The sequence below is a fragment of the Tinamus guttatus genome, unplaced genomic scaffold, assembly GCF_059628265.1.
Source record: "Tinamus guttatus ecotype Peru unplaced genomic scaffold, ASM5962826v1 Tinamus_guttatus_pri_ptg000710l, whole genome shotgun sequence".
Taxonomy (NCBI): Eukaryota; Metazoa; Chordata; class Aves; order Tinamiformes; family Tinamidae; genus Tinamus; species Tinamus guttatus.
In genome coordinates, this window is record NW_028289244.1 from 2,701,690 (window position 1) to 2,720,095 (window position 18,406).

The 18,406-nt window shown below is 50.5% G+C and overlaps 1 protein-coding gene across 1 annotated transcript; it reads left to right on the plus strand.

Moving 5' to 3' along the window:
- Positions 1-3,937: 3,937 nt before the first annotated feature.
- SLC25A48 (solute carrier family 25 member 48) lies at positions 3,938-11,892 on the plus strand. The gene is made up of 7 exons (XM_088536933.1): positions 3,938-4,028; positions 4,369-4,412; positions 6,204-6,275; positions 7,154-7,400; positions 7,972-8,220; positions 9,201-9,334; positions 11,556-11,892. The coding sequence occupies exons 1-7, from the start codon at positions 3,980-3,982 to the stop codon at positions 11,676-11,678; spliced, it is 918 nt and encodes a 305-aa protein (XP_088393059.1). The 5' UTR covers positions 3,938-3,979; the 3' UTR covers positions 11,679-11,892.
- Positions 11,893-18,406: the final 6,514 nt, after the last annotated feature.

Sequence of the window (18,406 nt, forward strand, 5' to 3'; positions counted from 1 at the left end):
GCCCTTACTTTGGATGTAACCAAAATCACCTGGTGTTTTGAGGCTGAGGGTAGACTCCGTAGGTCTGATTCAGCATTATGCAGTTTCATTTGTTTTCCTCGGGGGAATGAGGAGAAGTGAAAATGCTTTCAGGAATCTTCACTGTTCAACGTTGTCCACTGTAATAGCTAGTGTTGTCTTTAATTATGAAGGGTCTTGTGCTGTTTGCTACCTTTGAGCTGTTCAGCTAATACAGTGTTTGTGATGCAGGAAAGAGCAATTTTCCCCTCCTAATGAAGTTTTTAAAATATAATGTTTATGAGCCAGAGTTGCGAGTAGGAGCCCACCTTTGCTGGCAGCCGATGTGCCGAGGTCCCTGTTGTGTGTGTCCGTCTGGTCGCTGTGGCAGGAGCTGATGGGAGGGAGCTGTGTAGGGACCAAGAGCTCAGGGAAGCTCCGGCTCCATGGGAAGCTGCCCGCCGGGCAGGCACTTTGCAGCATCCCAGTGCTGGGAAAGGAGCAGGGAACTGCTGTGAGCTCCATCCAGGCGCAGCTGCAAGGGGAGCAGGAGGAGAAGGGCTGCATGGGGGAACAGCCCTGCCGAGACGGGCAGCCTCCGCAGCAGCCTTGCCCCTGGCTCTGGGGACCTCATCTTGTCCTTGGGAGATGTCACCTGCCCGAGGCACCTTGCAGAGCTGCTCCCGTACAGCAGACCAAGCAGATGGGCAATGGAATAAGGTGAGGATTGCCCTGGGGGGTTCCAGCGCAAAGTTCCCCGGCAGGATCTGCCCAGCGTGAGGAGCAACACGGTGCAGCAGGCGCTAACGTGGCTCCTCCATGCCCGCACCCACGGGATCCCTTGGCACAGCCCCTCGTCCCTCCTCCCTGCACGGGACACGGTGCTTTCCTGGGGCAAAGCGCTCCTATCTCCTGCCTGCAGACACTCGCCGGGTGGCTCCTGGAGCAGATAACTATTCCTGCAACGTGGTCCTCGGGTTCTTCTTGCTGCTGCCCGTTATCTGACAGACGTGGCCCACGAGGCCGTCCCCTTATCGCGTTACCCGCGGCTGCTGGGTGTTTGTGCACATTTGGTCTCAGTTTCCTGGCTCCGGCTCATGGGAACTGCCCTTGCAAACAGGCCCGAGAGAGACGAACAGAGACTCTCGCTGCAGCAGCAAGACTTAGTGTTGTTTCATTTTGCCCAACAGTCTAAACCATTACCAAAAAAAAAAAAAAGTTAATGTTTAAAGAAGACATTCCTGGACCCAGCAGTATTTCCAGAGAAACGTGCTGTAGTCCAGAAATCTTTCACCATTGGACAATAAATGCATAATCCCTTTTCATATCTAACACACCACATCCTGTCCCAATGCTAAGGGACTTTCTCAGGTGCTAGGAAGTCTTGCAAAACTCTTAGGCATGTGGAATATAGCTCCTAGCAGTGACTGAGCTCATCTAACTAGTCCCCAAGAGAAAAACAGGCATTGGAAGTCAACAGTAGGCAAAAGAAGCTCTCTAGAAAAAAAAACAGTCAATTTAGGACTAAATGTTTCCTTTAATGGGGTCCCTCCTGCCCATTAGCAGCCTGCAGGAGGGTGTATGGTCCTGTGAAAAGCTACTTTTTTTGTAGTTGGGGAGGAGGCAGGTGCTGCAACAAGCCCATGTCTAGGGATGCTGCAGGGTCTCTGTCCCTTCTCTTGGCAGGATGAAGATGGTTCCTGCTCAACTGAAGCTGCCCAGCACCCTGCTGTGGTGGGAGCTCCTGCTCGTTCCTTCCCAGGAAGGATGCTGTGCCCGTGTCCCTGCTCCATAAGGCACCGCTGCTGCATATACGGGACAGGAGACCCTATGTAGAGGGAGCTGGTGGGGTATGTGTAGATCTGAGCTGTTCAGTTGCAGGTAGGAGCTTCCTTCTTCTCGCCTTGCAGCACGGAGCCTATTTGCAAATGTGTCCTGCGTTAGCAGATGTTCTGCTTTCGTGGTGGAAACGTGCAAACCCCAGCTAAAGAGGATTATTATGATTAATGCTTAATGATTAATGCTGCTGCCTCAATAATTACCTCATTCAGCCGGCATTTTGTCTGGCCTTGCAAGAAAATAAGCACAGAAAACGCGGACCTGGGATGATGCAGTCTCCGTTTGCTCCCATTTTCCCTAACCTGCTGTTTCTGTAGCATCACATCGATGGGATTGCAGTTCTCCTGAAGGGAAGAGAACAAATATATTCCAGACAGCAAATAACTGGCACGTTTGCACAGTGCTTGTGCATACACACGGGCTGCAATGTCTGTCCAAGAGCTCGGCCCCTGAAATCTGAACCGAGCCCTTACAAACGCAGAGGTTGAGGCGTGCATGGAGAGAACAGGCATTGTGATATACCCCCAAAGATCTAAAGTTTCAGTGTAGATTATCTAAGCTGATAACCGTGCACCTAATATCGAATTTCTATATGCATTTTTGGGACAAATGCTCCTTTTCAGGCAGCTCGGTGATAAGGTTTCCTGGGTATATGTGCACGCACATAAGGGGATATTGTTTTAGGGCTGCTTGAATAATAATTCTGTTCCCTTTATGTTTCTTTTTGTGGAAAATATTGATCTCTGAAATGCTAATTATTTAAGGCGAAAACTAAAATATTTATATTTTTAGGCAGTGTTTCAAGAATTTTCAGCAATTTTTGCTTATAAAATATGGAAGTTTTGCATTTGGACAAAATACATTTCGACAACAATCAGTCTGGTGCTCCAGGAAGGCAATAGGGCAAATTGGATGCCGGTCTTTTCAGAAAACATCCCAAACTGATCTAGGGAGCTCTTATCTGCGGATATCTGACCTCCGCAGGGCAAAACTTGTTTTGAACTCTGGCCAGCAGCCAGATGACGAGAGAGATGCACGAAGAGCCGCGGGGAGAGGCCGGCAGAGCCCGGCCGGGCCCAGCGGTCACCGGGCAGGAGCTGTTGAGAGCAGAGATTTTGGAGCGTGGTGATTTTGGAGCACAGAGATTTCGGAGAGCTGGTTAGGGCGCTGCAGACTTGTGCAACTGAGCAGCTGGGAAGGCATGCCAGGAATTGCTAGGAAAGGGTTTGACATCAAAACAGAACATTTCTGAGCACGGGGTACATTCCTGTTGCTGGCGGTTCTGCCTATCGGCTTAAGAGTTAAAGGAAAAATATTCTGAGGTGAAAAGAAGCAAGATGCGTAAAAAGAGAAACTAACAGAGCTGCACTCCTAATGCAGAGACAGCGAGGACCAGGGGGAGCAGGTGACCGAGGCACAAGATAATCAGGAAGGTCGGGACGAAGGGGAATATTGATTCCTTGTTTGCCCAAACACCCCAGCGTGGGGGATCGCTGTGTCCTGTGAGCGCAGCGGCCGAGCCGGCTCCCCTTCCGCAGGGAAAGCGGAGCTCCGCACTCCTTATCTCCACACTGACATGGCTCAGAGTTTATAACCCGCTAAATTCCGGCTTTTCCTTTCGTAAAGCAAATCCCGTTCAGTGCTGCCTCGCTGCTCCACTTTCCCAGCAGCTCCAGAGTAAACAGGAGCCTTATCAGAGCGCAGCTGGCCAGGGATCGCGGCCAGGGGCCCTGTGGAAACGTGTGTCCCGCTGCTCACGGGCCGCGAGCGACGGAGGAGTCACCCCCGTTCACCAGCCCTCGCCCCCCTCGCTGCTCGCGAACTCGGTGTCCACTTGAATAGCGACAACAGCGGAAAAGTTTCACGGTCGGTGCCGGCCTCGGAGCAGCCGCTGCTCCTTTAAAGTTTTGGTGTTTTGCTGCTCCTTTAAAGTTTTGGTGTTTTCAATGCAAAACGCGAAGTGACGCATCGGAGCGCCCGCTCCGCACGCGACATCGCCCTTGGCCCGGCCGCCCCTGCCCGCTGCCCCCCGGCCCGGCCCGGCCCGGCCCCCGCCCGCCCCCCGGGCGGCCGCGCGGCGCCTTTAAGCGCGGGAGCGGGGCCGGGAGCGGGGCCGGGACCCCCCGGCACCCCCGGAGCCTCCATGGGGAGCTCCCTGCAGCTCCAGGACTTCGCCGCCGGCTCGGTGGGCGGTGAGTGGCGCGGGCGGTGCAAGCGGCAGCGCTTGGAGGGGGGTATTTGGGAGCTGGGGGTGCGTTTTGCAGTGCGCAAATAACACAATTTGCAAATTGCAAAGACGCTCGGGTGCTTGCGGGTGCCTCAAGCCCACGGAGCGCACGGTTCCCGTTGTGTTAACGGCGGATAAAGCGGGATGCAGCACCGGGGTGGCAGAGGAGGGGGAGCTGGGAGCAGCGCGACCACCTGCCGCCGTGCGCGGGGTGTCGCGGCCGCCGCGGAGCTGGGACAGCCGCGAGGGTGACGCGTCCCGCGGGTCCGGAGCCGCGCGGGGGTAACGCTCCGCTCTCCCCGCAGGAGCCGCGAGCGTCGTCGTGGGCCACCCCCTGGACACGGTCAAGGTGAAGCCCCGCGCCAGGTCCCCGGGCAGAGCGCGGCGGGGCCGGGATCGAGCCCGGGTCTGCAAAGGGGAAGGGAGAAGGGCCGAGCGCTCCGTGCGAGCGTCTCCGGGGGGATGAACGTGAAAAGCAAAACCGAGCCCCCTGTAACACTCGGTTCGCTGAAAAACGCTGCCAGAATTGTGCTGAACTTTGCTGCGAGCAAAGAGCACCGGGGAACTGTTTGGTTTTTTTGCTCCAGTCATGTTTTTAAGCATTTTCCTTACGTTGGCAATGCTGCCAGAGCAGAGTGCAGGAATCACTATCCCAGGTCCGTGAGAGGCAATATTTACTATACCTGCAAGAGAAGTATGCCTCCAAAGAAAGGGTTTGCAGATATAAGAAGATGGGACATAAGCAGAGGCAGATACAGAACAGCATTTGTAGCATGCAGGGGACAAGGGTTTGTCACCTGGTGACAGCAGCAGGACTGAACATAAGGTGACATGGAGGACATCATCTCATCACCTTCTCAGTTCCCACTTCCCAAAACTCTTCCTTGAGCAGGTTCTTTCCTAGTGTTGCAATTTCCACAGAATCCAAGTGACAGTTTTTCTATGCAAAACTCTTGAGTACTCTGAGTACTCTTCCACCTACTGAATTTTCAACCTCCAAGCTGCCCTTTTTTTTCCCAGCACTCCATGCAGCGTGTCCGGGCTTTTCCCGGCTTCCACGTGAAATCCAAGATGAAAGGCGAGTGCCCTTTTGGGGTGAAATCTCTGGAGGACGGACAGGAGCTGCAGCCGGCTGTGTGGGTGCTCGGTCCATCGTGGCCTTTCCCAAACCTGCATTCGGGGAGCAGGACCCTGTATTTGGGACAAGCCCCTGAAACTCAGGGTGCTGCGATTCCCAGGAAGGACCAGTCAAAGGGATGCTCTCATCTATATGTCTCTATCCATCTCTCTTTTTTTTTTTCATCAGGAAAATTCTCTCTTCATATATATGTATATATTTACATCTCTGTATAAATATACATATATACACATATGCACACATAAAAAGAGGATTTTTCCTGATGGAAATCCCTACTGGGGGATTTTTTACAGGTGCTTTTTGATGGCACCATGAGCTGGGAACGGGGGACTGCTCCACGTTAACACCAGCCACTTGGCTAAAGAGCAGGTCTGCAAGGAGCAGCTCCGCTGCCTGCGGTTACTCGGAAAACCCATTAACTTGAACTCAAAGTCCCTGGTTACTCTGTAAAAGAAAAAATAACAAGCCTGGTGGAGGCGAGAGGAGCCCTCCGTGCCAGGGGTGCCAATGAAGCGGGTCGAGGTGCGGGCAGAGCCGTGCCGTGGTCACGGGGCATTCCCGACGGGTGAGAAAACGGCAAAAAAAAAAAAGCAACTTTCTGAATTCAAGACAAAAAAATCCACTAGAATCCCACTAGGACTGAAAAGATGTTTTCTCTTCTGCCCTGAATTTTATCCCTGTTACCGTGACTGATTTTTGCACATCTTCTGACCACCTTGCCCAAGACTCTGTGCTCCGTATAAGCAGCGTGCGGAGGGGCCAGGCTGGTGTTTGCCAGCTGTGGAGTCCAGATGTTGCCAGAGGCTCCACCTCTGCTGAGCCCAGCTGCCGGCAAAGCTCGAGAGGGGCGGATACTTATATATATCTTATTTTATGGCTCTGTTTTCTTTGTGCCTGAGCGAGGATTCAGTGTCAAAGCAAAGTACACGCTGTTTGCTTAGCGTGAGCTCCCCCCGGGCTGCAAGCATGTGATTTTAATTGTTTCATGGATGTATTTTGCAGACTCGTTTGCAAGCTGGACAAGGATATGGAAACACACTGAACTGCGTTCTCACCGTGTACAGAAATGAGTCTGTAAGTACTTTGTTTTAGCAAAAACGTACCGATGAGAAAGGAAATATGACGAGATACTGTAGCAAAGTGGAATGCGGAGCCCAAGGCAGGACAGAGCTGGCAATACCCCTGGCGTCTTCGCTTGCCAGCCCAAAACAAGGACATGGAGGAAGGACAGATCCTGGCACGGAGCAATAAGTGACAAGCAGCCAGGGTGCTGCATCCACCTTGGCTCAGCACCGCGCGGGTGCAATGGGCAACTCATGAGAGAAAAGTCCATCAAGGGCTGGTAAATGCAGAAATAACCACCTAGCTCGGGCAGACCGGGGCACAAATCGCAGGAGGCTGGAGAAAGGCTTGTGCTCATCGTTAGCTTCCCTCTAGGCATCCCGTACTGCTCAGCAGGCTGCCACCTCCTCCAGAAATCCCGGCGGGGTGAGCTCTGTGCTGGAGGCATTCTGCTCACTGTGGTGAATGCAGGAAAGGACTTGGCCAGAAGTGTCTGCTTAGATGTTTTTCTGGCGCTCTGGAAAAGTCCCTGTACTCTGCATCATCTTTAGGAGTCGTTAAAAGAATGGCTTAATTGCCACTTGCTCAGCATGTGCAAAGCTGGTGTGCCGGGTTCGCTCTGTGCCGCTCTGCGGGCTGCATTCCTGGCACTTTCCCTGGGACACTGCTCGAAACGTGGAAAGAGGGATGAGGGCAGGATACAGCGCTCAATAGCTCACTTGCACGAAAGCCAATTCCTTAGGGAAGGGGACAAAGGCAGATCCAGAGTCACGCAGTGGGGGGACTCGCTGCAGCCTGTTGGCCAAGTTGAGAATAAATAGAAATAAAAGCGAAAAAGCGTTTTTCGCCCCCGCTGCCCTCCTCTACGGGTGGCTCTGCTCCGCTCCCAGGTGGCCGGCTTCTTCAAGGGCATGGCCTTCCCGCTGGCCAGCATCGCCGTCTACAGCTCCGTGGTGTTCGGCGTCTTCAGCAACACGCAGCGGCTGCTGGGCCAGCGGCGGCCCGGCGAGGCGGCCCCCGCGCTGCGCGACACGGCCCTGGCGAGCGCCGCGGCCGGCGCCGTCTCCGTGGCCATCGGAACCCCTGTGGACCTCGTCAAGATCCGGCTGCAGATGCAGACGCAGCCGCTGCTCCGAGGTAGGGGGGTGAGAGCGGGTGGTTTTGCCACCCTTCTCGGGCGGGCTCGCGCCTTGGATTTGGGATTTTCTTGTTGAGTTTCGGTGAGCCCCGGCTGCAACGGTGGCAATTCTGGATGGGTTTTGCAGCGCGCCTGGGGCTGCACAGGGGGCTGGTGAGTGCCAGGGAATATCCCGGCGTGTGGGAGCATCCAAAAGGCTCCGGGCAATGGGGCAACCTTGCTAGCCAGTGACACCAGCACCCCGGAGCTTCCTGACGTTCCCATTTGGGTCAACAATGAGGAAACAGCTGTGCCGGGGGGGGGCAGGTCTGCGGCCTGTTTGCCCAGCCGGGCTTGGAGGCCAATGACCGTCGGGATTTGTGTCTGGAGCCGGGTCGGGCTCTGCCCCACAGCTCTCGGAGGGCGTTTGCTGCGGGTGGAAGCAGCTCTGAGGAAGGCGGAGGAGCTGGACTTGGTCTGAGCTCGGTTTGCAAAGAGCAGCTCCCGCGTGAGCATCCTCTCCTCCGTCCTGCTCACCCTGTTCAATCATGATTCCAACACTTGTATCCCTCTTTTTCCTTCGTCTCCCAGCAAACATTCCATCGAAGCCCACTGTGCCTGGACTGCCCGTGTACCGAGGCCCCATTCACTGTTTTAGGACAGTCCTGCAGAAAGAAGGGATAACGGGGATATACCGGGGCGCGGGAGCGATGCTGCTGAGGGACGTTCCTGGATATTGCCTGTATTTCATCCCTTACGCGTTCTTCTGCGCGTGGATCACCCCGGACGGATGCATTTCCCCTAGCCCCTCTTCCGTGTGGCTAGCAGGCGGCGTGGCAGGTAAGCCCCCGGTTTGGGATTTTTTTTACTTTCCTCCCCCAAGAAATTGCTCTTTCTCCAAAACAGAAGTTTTTAGGGCACAACAGCAGTTTTTAGCAGGGCAGATCTACAGGGGTGGCTGCTCAGGGGCTGCCCCAGGGAGAGCACTTGGTGCCAAACCTCTTCCTCGCCCAGTGCCACGTCCCCCGCCTGGTGAATAAGCCCATCCCGTTTCCCTGCCTCCTCCGGAGCGCGGGATCCCGGAGGAGGCCAGTGCTGGGCTCGCACAGGGATTGCCAAACGCTGCGATCCTCCCGCACACGAGCGGAGCCCTGGAGCTCTGGGACGTCCCAGCCGCGCGCGGAGCCCTCGAGGTGCCACCAACGCGATGGGTCCGGAGCAGAGCAGCAGCGGGAGGCAGCGAGGCTGCACTTAAGCAAGAGATCGTGGTAGACGAGCACCAGGCAGGCAAGGCGGCCCGTGCAGCTGCAGGCATCCCAGTGCAGAGCTTCCCTCTTGGAATACCAACGTGGACCAGATGCAGGGATCCTGATGTTGTTTGTATAAGGTGCAGCAGCTTCTTTTCTGCATTCTCAGCACAAAATTTGCTTTTCAACGATGTTATTTGAGGATTTCCTTGGGGGTTGCCCCAAGCTTCGCTCCCTCTTGTCCCCAGAACCCCCGTGACAGCAGCGCTGCTGCTCGGGGAGCATCTCCAGGAGCACCACGTGCAATTGGCTTTGGTGCGACCTCCGAAGCCTCAACGCTGCTTCCCGAAGGGGTGAGCTTTGCTCCCAGGTGCCTTCCCTACCTGAGCCGGGTGTTGCCCTGATAAGAAAATCCCTCTAGTGGGATGTGATAGGAGAGAGGTGGATTTCTGAGTTCCCTGGGCTGCGGCCAAGAAAACACAGACAGGAAGTTATTGAGATATCTCCAGGCACAATCAAAGCCTGAGGATCCCTGTCAGGATAAGGAGGGTTTTCTCGCCTGCCTTTTCCTAGGAGCGATTTCCTGGGGGACTACGACTCCGATGGATGTGGTGAAGAGTCGGCTTCAGGCGGACGGCGTTTACGACAACAGGTACAAAGGGATCCTGGACTGCATCCTGCAGAGCTACCGGAGCGAGGGCTTGAAAGTAAGTGGTGTTTGAAGGAAAATCTGGGTATTAGACTTTGAATTTCCAATTGGGAAATACACTGGCTTTCACAAACCCAGCTGCAGACAGATGAGAGGGGACTGAAGGCAGTTATTTCTAAATACTCAGCCCAGGGCAGTTTCTTTCTAAATCATTATGGTGAGCGCAAGAAGGTGCCTAAAGAAATGCAGAAGCAATAGCCCTGGGGTCATAGTCTACTGGGGCTGTTAACGTAAAGCAACACTTTATGTCGGGGTGTTTAATTGGGGATATAACCTGAGTCAGCATAAGCTAGCAGTGGAAAATCTCACCTCTGTGACTGCCTCTGCCGAGATAAAAGCCCTGGGTGCATCAAGTCACTGGTTTCAGGGACCGCAGTTGCATCCAGGACTATTTGGCCACTGTGGGCTGCTCCTTGGAGGAGCTGTGGCTTGCGTGGCCCCCGAGCAGCGTGCCCCAAAGCAGGGGAGCTGGGATGTGCTCCTAAAGCAGCATCGAAGCAGGCATCACAGCTCACACTAAGACTTTGAATAGCTGGAAAGGGCATTTCCATGTGTTTTCTCCCTTCTCCCTCCATCCTCATCCTCACCACCATCCTTGCTCTGTGTGAAAATTGAGTTAATTGAGGCACTTGGTTCTCTTGCTTGAGGTCAGAGCTGCTTGCAGGTTTTCTGCCAGGCACCTGGAAAGCCTGCAGGAGGGTTGAGGGGTAGCTGAATAAGGTGACCGGACCCTTTTTTTGCAAGGAAAGCTCTTTCTGCATGTTGGGAGATATAGAACTGCTGGAGTATCGCTGAGAAATGGCAAACCCGGGTTTGGCTGTTCATTTATTCGTGGATATATGAGCAGCATTCTCAGCGGCGAGAGTAATTGTCTGATGTGCATGAAAAAATGTAAATGTGGCTGTCTTGTTTTGATGAGAAAAGTATGTGCCTCTGGGCTCTTCATAAATCTTCATTATTACTTAAGTTGGCTTTGACATGTGCTACATTATGGAAAGCTTGAATCTCCTCCCAGAGAATTCATCTCTTCAAACAAAATAACACACCCCTAATAAATCAAGTGAACAATATCCCAGCTTCATGTTGCAAACTCCATCACAGGGTCCATGCTTTGCTCCTCGGTGCCACACGGCAGCAGCCCCGTTTGCACTGAACGCAGGGTACGGTGGTGGCAAGTGAGCCCAGTGTTTTGGGGGACGAGCTGGTTAGACCCTTTAATCTAAAGACTTTCTGTCTTGGAGCCAAGTTCTTCAACCCCTTCCTAAGGCAGCTGTGGGAACTTTGCCTTTGTAAGAGCTTGAGGGCTTTGGTTTTGCTGATGTGAATCAATTCATCATTTGTGAAATTCTGATGTTTAGAGTGGTGATCCCAGTGACTAGCGTGGCTGGTTAATGGGGTGTTTGAGGAGAAATGAGCCTGCAGAGACCATCGTTTTGTAGGCAGGGTCTCCTGAAGCCACATGGGGCAGCCCTGCGTGCAGCCTTGCACCTACTGTGCTCGGACAGTGCTTGGACGTGAGGGTTGGTGCTGCAGGGAGCTAACCCAGATGCTGATGTTATTCCTGCTGCCCCTCTTCTGTGGTCAGCGGGGAGAGACAGAGCCCTGCGAGGGTAGTTTGGAGCGTCTGACCTCTGAATGTCTTTTGATGGGAGCCTGCTTCTTGCTGCACATGGTGCTGATGAAGCGCCCTGTGGCTTATTCTGCTTGAATCAGGTGCTGATCCCAGATTGCAACAGCTCCCCTGCTCCTTCTCTGCTTCCCAAGTGTCTTCTGCTCCTGTAGACCCAACCCCAGAAGTTGGAGCAGTTGCTGGATGAAAGCAATGGCCTTCTTGTGTATGTGAGGGTTTGTCAGCATGATCCACATGGATGCATGAAAGGGCCAGAGGCATCGGCCGCAGGTGGGATTTTGCAGGAAGAAACTTTAGATTTCCCATTTTCTGTTCTCCACCCGCGCTGTGCTACTGTTGGTTACCTCTGCCCATTCCAGCTGTGCTGATGGGTCTAGAGGGTGGTCCCTATGGAGCACACGAATATCACACTCATTCTGCTGCGTTTCCATCCTCCGGAGCGCACGTCAGCAAAGAGGAGCAGTGAGAGGATCTCTTGAGCAAGTCACAATTTTGCTCTTCAGAATTCCACTGTGATTTAGTTCAATGTTTTCTCTTCTTAAAATAGCTAGCATATTCTCATGCTCTAACCTTTTTCCATCCCCAACAGGTCTTTTTCAGGGGCATCACGGTCAATGCAGTGCGAGGATTTCCAATGAGTTCAGCCATGTTTCTTGGCTATGAACTGTCTCTCAAAGCAATGAAAAGAGACCAAACTGAGACCAATCCTTAACCTCCAGGTCAGCGCATAAAGAGCCTCTAGCATTACTAAAATTAGAAAACAAATCTTTGCAATTGTATGGATCTTCTGAAAGTCAGAGGGAAAACTGATACCTGGGTGCTTAAACTTTTTGTGTTGAGCACGTTTCAAATTCTGGTCTGTGGGATTTGGTGTAGATAGGAAAACTGCCAAGATGCTAGATTTCAATCCAGGTCTTCTGGGATTTCATTCCAGTCATTCTGATTTTTTTGTGATTGTCTTGATTGGTGTGAGTCAGAAATGAAAATATGAAAGGAGAACATTCCCTAATATTTCATAATTTTTGAAATACCACTCATTAACACTTGTGCACCTTATACTTTCCTTCATAGATACATCCACAAGGCCCTGAAATTAAGCCTTATCAGAGAGTCTTGACTTCCTCTCATAAACCTAGGATTGTGTAAAGGAGCAACATTAAAAATATCTGATTACAGAACCTTTTTTAGAAGTTAAATACTCAAAATGATTCTTGGCAGTCCTTGCTGTTTTCTGTGGTGCTTTATAAATCTCCTTCTTTCTTATTTCAAAAGTGTAGCGAAGAAGACCTGACCACTCTGCCACATTCCTGGGCCAAATCAGCAGTGAGGTGAGGTGCTGTTCCCATCATGGGACACGGCCTCAGCATCCTGCAGCCACAGAAACCTCCAGCTCATGGACTGCGCTTTCTGTTCAGCCATGGACTTGGCCACGGGAGAGCTCCAAACCTGCACCAGCTCAATCCAAATCCAAAGAACACTTTATTATTATTATTATTATTAAATCTTTCACACGATTTTCTATAAGCACCTTAATAATTCCTATAGCTGCACTGGGCTTTTTCACCAATGCTGAAGTTTCCATTGAGCCAGTAGAACAACTCGCTTTATTTATGCAGAAGAGTGATATCTATTTAAAAATGAACTGTCTGTCATCAACTGAAGCTTCTTCTATAAAATATTGGATATATATATATATATATGTATATTTGTAAACAGGAATCTTCCCCTCTTGAGAAAAAAAAAAGGGGGAGGCATGCTGGGGGTGGGGATGCTTTCCATGTAGGAAGTCCTAGATTCCTAACAAATCCTAGTCTGGTTTCAGTACCAAAAAAATGGATGACTCCACCCTTATGATTGGGTACTTTTGTTTTACAAAATGAAATTCTCCATGTTGTTTGTCACAATTTAACGCAATTTAAAAGATGTGGAGGGCTTTGTCAACTACAGTTTGTTATCCAAGCTGTAAATTAAATTGAGAAAACAAGAGGATGATAAATGTGGAGTGTAAACTGCTCCTTCTTCCTCAGAAAACAGTAAAACAAGCCTGTATTTCAGATAGCTAGCTGCCCCTTAACTTGCCTTGTAGACTTCCAGGGACTTATTTCTCAGATTTGACAGTCCATCCTGGCAAGTGCCAAATTCTGCTGCCATCTCTCAGCAGCCTTCAGAGGCCACTGCCAAATGAAGCCTCTTTAAGGGATGTGGATTTATCCCACCGTATATGCTGCAAAACATATGGGCCAACTTCAGACGTGTTGCAATCCTACCCACAGGATGTGGGTGCAGAACCAGGTATCTTTTTTGGTCTACCTCAGCTTTTCACTTACTCTCAAATTCTTGCATCATCATCATCATCATTTCTGTTTATGCTACTTTCGTTTATCCATGCTTTATTTTCTAAGCATGGGGCTTCTGATGCCAAGAGCAGAAGAACCAGCTCTACTGGGACTAGTGACACTGGTGGCACTGGCAGAGAGGTGGCGGGGAGCAGCCTCGCGTGCGGAGCCAAGTGCATCACAGAAGAACTACCTGGGACAACAGGATCTTGTAGAAAATGCACAGTTCCCCCATCTTCCTCTGGAGAAGAAAAGCTCTGGGCAAGGAGCCCATCGATGGCCATTTTAGCAACCGCAATAAAGGTTTCTGAAGACACCTGGATTAGCCATTCTGCTTTGCTCCATTAAAAGGGAAGGAAGAGGAACTCCAACATCCTTGTCCCTCAAGAAATGGAGGAACAGTAACAGGGGGCAAGGGAATTGAGGATCCCCACGTCCCAGCAAACAGCACCTGCAAACTTGGCTCTAGAGCAAAGTTCAGAAATGGGTGCCCTGATCTCCTGTAGCAGTGGGGATTGCTCTTCATTGGGACCTGAATTAGCACCCGCTTCCCCCAGAAGAGGCCCTAAAGAGGTGCAGAAACAAAGCTCATGTTGCTTCATCTCAGGGCTTGTAGGGTAGGAGGTTTCACATAGTGCCTTTGACTTGGCAAGAACAAGAGGAGCTGGTTCGGATAAATGTTATGTATGAAATGGATGAGCCTTCACACAAATATTTGTTATTGGCCGATTTAAAAAAAAAATCATTCTTTCCATGTTGCGTATTTTAATACATACACATAAAGTATGTTCTCTAGGTGTGTAATATCAGATGACTCTGGGAATAATACTTGGGGAAAATGGCTTCTTCAGTGCAAATGAACTGCTTCAGCTATCTAACGACTTTATGTAAAATGGAGTATGAATGGATTAAAATGATGAGGTTTGCAATGAGCTGCATATCTGAATTATCCTGTCCCTAAGTTCTGTGCTTTTAGTGCCAACCTATGTGTACAGAGCTGTGTGATATGATATTTTTTCCTGATTTTCTCCCTACAATGAAACCAATTTTGAGGAGGATCCTCAGGATTCAGGGCAAACTGGGATAACGGGTGCTCTGTCCGAGCTGTGCGTCAGCTGGTGTTGAAGGACAGCAGGGGAAGGAAGCTTTTAATATAACAAAATAAAATGGGAAGTGATTAAAAGGGTTCGGCCACATGGTGGCATCCGCATCCACCGCGAGGACAGGGAGAGGACACAGTCCATGCGGAGCTCGCTGGCTTCCCTTGCTCAAGCTGTCGGGAAAACAACTTTTCCCCCTTGCTCCACTCAACGCCCAAGTCCCTGTTTGCTGCAGGATGAGCCCACATTGCCCTGCTGATGGAAGAGCCCTCATCACGGGGTGGAGCAGAGCGTGGGCTATACAAACTGCTATAGCAGCACACGCTGATAATTACCAACCTGGATAAATAACGTGCAAAGTAACCTGCCAGAGGTAGACTCCAGAGGTAATTAATGAGGGAAAGCATACAATGAGGGAAAATCTAAGCAGCTACAGTGATTCCCAAAGCAGTTTTCCTAAACTACATGTCCCAATACAGCTCTACAGGCAGATGTTACTGAAACAACCTGTTAAGTGCTGTATGTGCAACAGAAGAATCTTTTTGAGGAGGTCTCAGTGTTCCCAGATGAGGTTTACACTGCAAGATACAAAACGTTGACTAAATCAATGATTTTTTTGTTAGTATAGGTGGAACACCAAGACCACCAGACTGTAGATCGACAAATCTCTGAAAGGAACGTGAAAGTCTTTAATTATGGAGATGCCAGTGAATACTCCTGGGTCACCTAAGTGTAAAGGGTTTGAGGAAACAAGGAATTTGCAATTGAAAGAGCATAGGCTGAGGTTGCCCTGTCATGACCACCCAGTGCTTCAAGGCTGGCATCTCCTGGGGCTGAACCTGGCACGAGAACCTCAGGACTTGCATAGATCCTCTTTGTGGACTGGACCAGCTCATAGTCTACATCCCCAGATTTCAAAGCTTTTACCAATTATGTGGCCTGCTTGAAACATAGTGTAGCAAATCCTGCCAACCCTTATGGAAAAGAGCCAGCTTTCCTCATGCAATTACGCATGGTGGTGCAGCAGCTACGTTCACTCTATTAAACTGTGATTGATGTGTTTCCATGAAACGCCTTCCATCAAACAGGTTTCTGAAGGGTTCCAGAGTGGAATCAAGCTGCAAAGTGGCTTCAGCAGTGCAGGGCTGTGGTGCAGCCAAGGAGTAAGTGCTTTGCACTCTGTCCTGTGCATTCGTCCTTCTGCTGAATGCCACTCTCAGGGCAGAATCCAGCATCCTGGTCATCCCTCAGCAGGAGAAGCAAGGAAGGGTGAGTGGACTTAGGCTATGAGAGCTCTTCTGTTTTGTGGTACGAACACTGTCAGTCCCACAAAAGGGGATGCTGAAGTGAGGACAGAGTATGTTGGTGGTGCTCAAACTGGCATCAGGAGAAGCAAAAGGGAATTGGGAGCTTTGCTGCTGGTTCCTGCTTTCCTCTTACTTCTGGAGACCATTTGTCAAGATGCACTTGCAGCTCCCTCAACTCTCAGATTGCGTGAGATGCAAAGCCAGTATGGCCAGAGTGTTGTTATCCGGGCTTCGTGCTTCCAGACACTTGAGCTTTTACTAAACGTTACTGCAGCATGAAAAGCTTTGCTTCCCTGTGAGAAAATCCGGGCAAGCATCCATGCCTGCAATATTGCATGAAATAGGGACAACTCGTAGCACTGAGGGTCCTGCCCAGATGTTCTCCTGGGTGTTTGCTCCTCAGACTGACATTTTGCCACCCAGCATGTTCTCCTAGTTCACTGCCCAATGTCACCCACCTCTGCCAGCTGTAGCAAATTACAATCTCTGCCAGCTGTACATGCAGCAAACTGCAATCTGTGTCAGGTGGAGCTGCAGGAAATGCTTCAGCCTTTGAAGTCCTGCAGACTTCAGAGCTTGGGGACCAAGCTGATAGGCTGGCAGCCTTTTATCTGAATTGGAAATGGCCTTGTTCCTGCTCTGTCGTCAGAAGAAATACTGTCTGTCCCTCTTCCCTGCTATTTCCACATAGGGGGCTGAATTCAAAATACTGTTCTCCAAAGGATTGGTGCTTCTGGGGCTTCTTCTCACAGGTATTTTTGCACAGTGAGCGTGTCCAGTGTGAGAATTCATGTTGCTGAAGCTGTTTGGTGGCTTCCCGTGGAGCTGTTTGACAAACCTGTTTGCCGTTGCCCTCGGAGCAGGTGGGATGCTGAGGGGCTGTGGTGATGGGCCTGGTCCTGTCCCCGTGTCCTGCAGCAGACCAGGAGCACCAGCAGATTTTGCTACGGGACCTTTTGGGGCAGCTCAGCAGAACTGAGGCTTCCCAGGGCTCCTGGCTATGGAAAGGCAAGTGTTTATTTAATTCTTACTATTTCTCCAGAAAACCCCATTTCTTTTACCTTCTTTATTTCCTGAGCACCATTAGTTGTTTTAGTTAGTTAATATAAAGGGCTTCCAGCCCCCCAAAACAACGGGGGTTCTGTCACCTCCAGACCCGGCTACGAGCCCTGGCGGGTCCCGGCCGCTCTCCCCTTCCCCAGGGCACAGCCAGAGCCTCAAGTTTTCCCTGAGCTCCCCTGGGTTTTACATCCCTGTGTCATGGGCAAACTCAGTGCTACCCCACGGGGGTTCGGAGTTTTGGGGAGGAATCAGCGTGGCTGCGTTTTCCATCATTTCTGCGTTAGCACATGTCATCTTTCCTTAAAAGGAAAGCAAAAAGTACTCCAGGGCACCTTATCTCTGGAAATTTAGACTATCAAGGGCATCTTTTCGTTGTGGTTTTTGCAAGCTATTGCATCTCGCTAAGTGTGCACAGCAAGTTTACACCAAGCTGGTGTATCATCTCTGATTTTCATCTGCAGGGAATCCTTTTCTACAGAAATGCAAATTATAGAGAGTTTTATGCAAATACTACATCGAGCTGCAGATTCGCTCTTAAGAACATTTATACTGATTATCCTCACTGCAGGCAAAAATACTGATTTGGAAATTTTGCTTTGCTGTGTGATTCTTGTGGCTTTTTTGGTCAATAGACATTAAAAGGGCATTATAGTCAGAAGTATTTATATATAAACCAGAAATGTATGGGGAATTGGATGAGGGTTTCCAGAGGAGCCAAAGGGATCTACCTGTAGAAGACCACAGTGATGTAGATGGAGTTTCGTGTGTTCAGCTTTTCCAAATAGCTCTTCTGGGCTGAACTCTTGAAGTTTTGTTGGGTGTTGGGTTGAGCATTGAGCCAGCTCAGCGGGTTGTGGATGGTTCGGCCCTGGCAGCCATCCAGTTTAGGGATCAATCCCCAAATCCTTGCTTTTTGGCTGCGTATACACATCATCCCGGCACACATAGGGAAGCCACAAGAGGTATGGAGATCCATGAGCTGTAAATCCAAGTGTCCCAGTGCAGCGGGGCCATGGCAAGTGCTTCCCAGCTCTGGTTTCCCACTGGCGAGGAAGGGGCTGTTTATCGGGGTTTAATGCACCCCTTGCATTTGAGCTCAATATTGCAGACCCTTGGGTCTAGCGCTTCATTTTCCTTCTGATTTTCTCAGCCACAAAGCTTGAAAGGGAACAAAAAGCTTCAGAAAAGCTCTGGGCTTCACCTTGGCAGCTGCCCACTTTGGCAAGGGGTCTTTTGTGGCTGCGTTTTTTACGGCCTGGGAGGATGCGGAGTAAAACATTCGCCTTCCTCCCTAATCAGTTTGAGGTTAGGATTTTACCTGCAAATAATTTGTTTTAGCTTTTTTGAGTGGCAGGCCCAAAACATCTATTTTGTCTCTACACTTTGCTTTTTTTTTTTTTTTTTTTTTTTTTTTGCTTACAGAAAGATTAAGAGAGAGGAAACATGGGAAGATCCGATACATAGAAATGAGGGCTAAAACCCATCTGCTGCCTTTTATTTAGCACACAAATTGCAAAGTGTTTTTGAAAACATGTTGTCAGAGCTGATCATCAAAATGAAGACTTTTAAAATAACAAAGCTGTTTAAAAATTATATTAAAAAGAAAGCTTGTTTCTTGCTGGAGTGGCAGGTTAA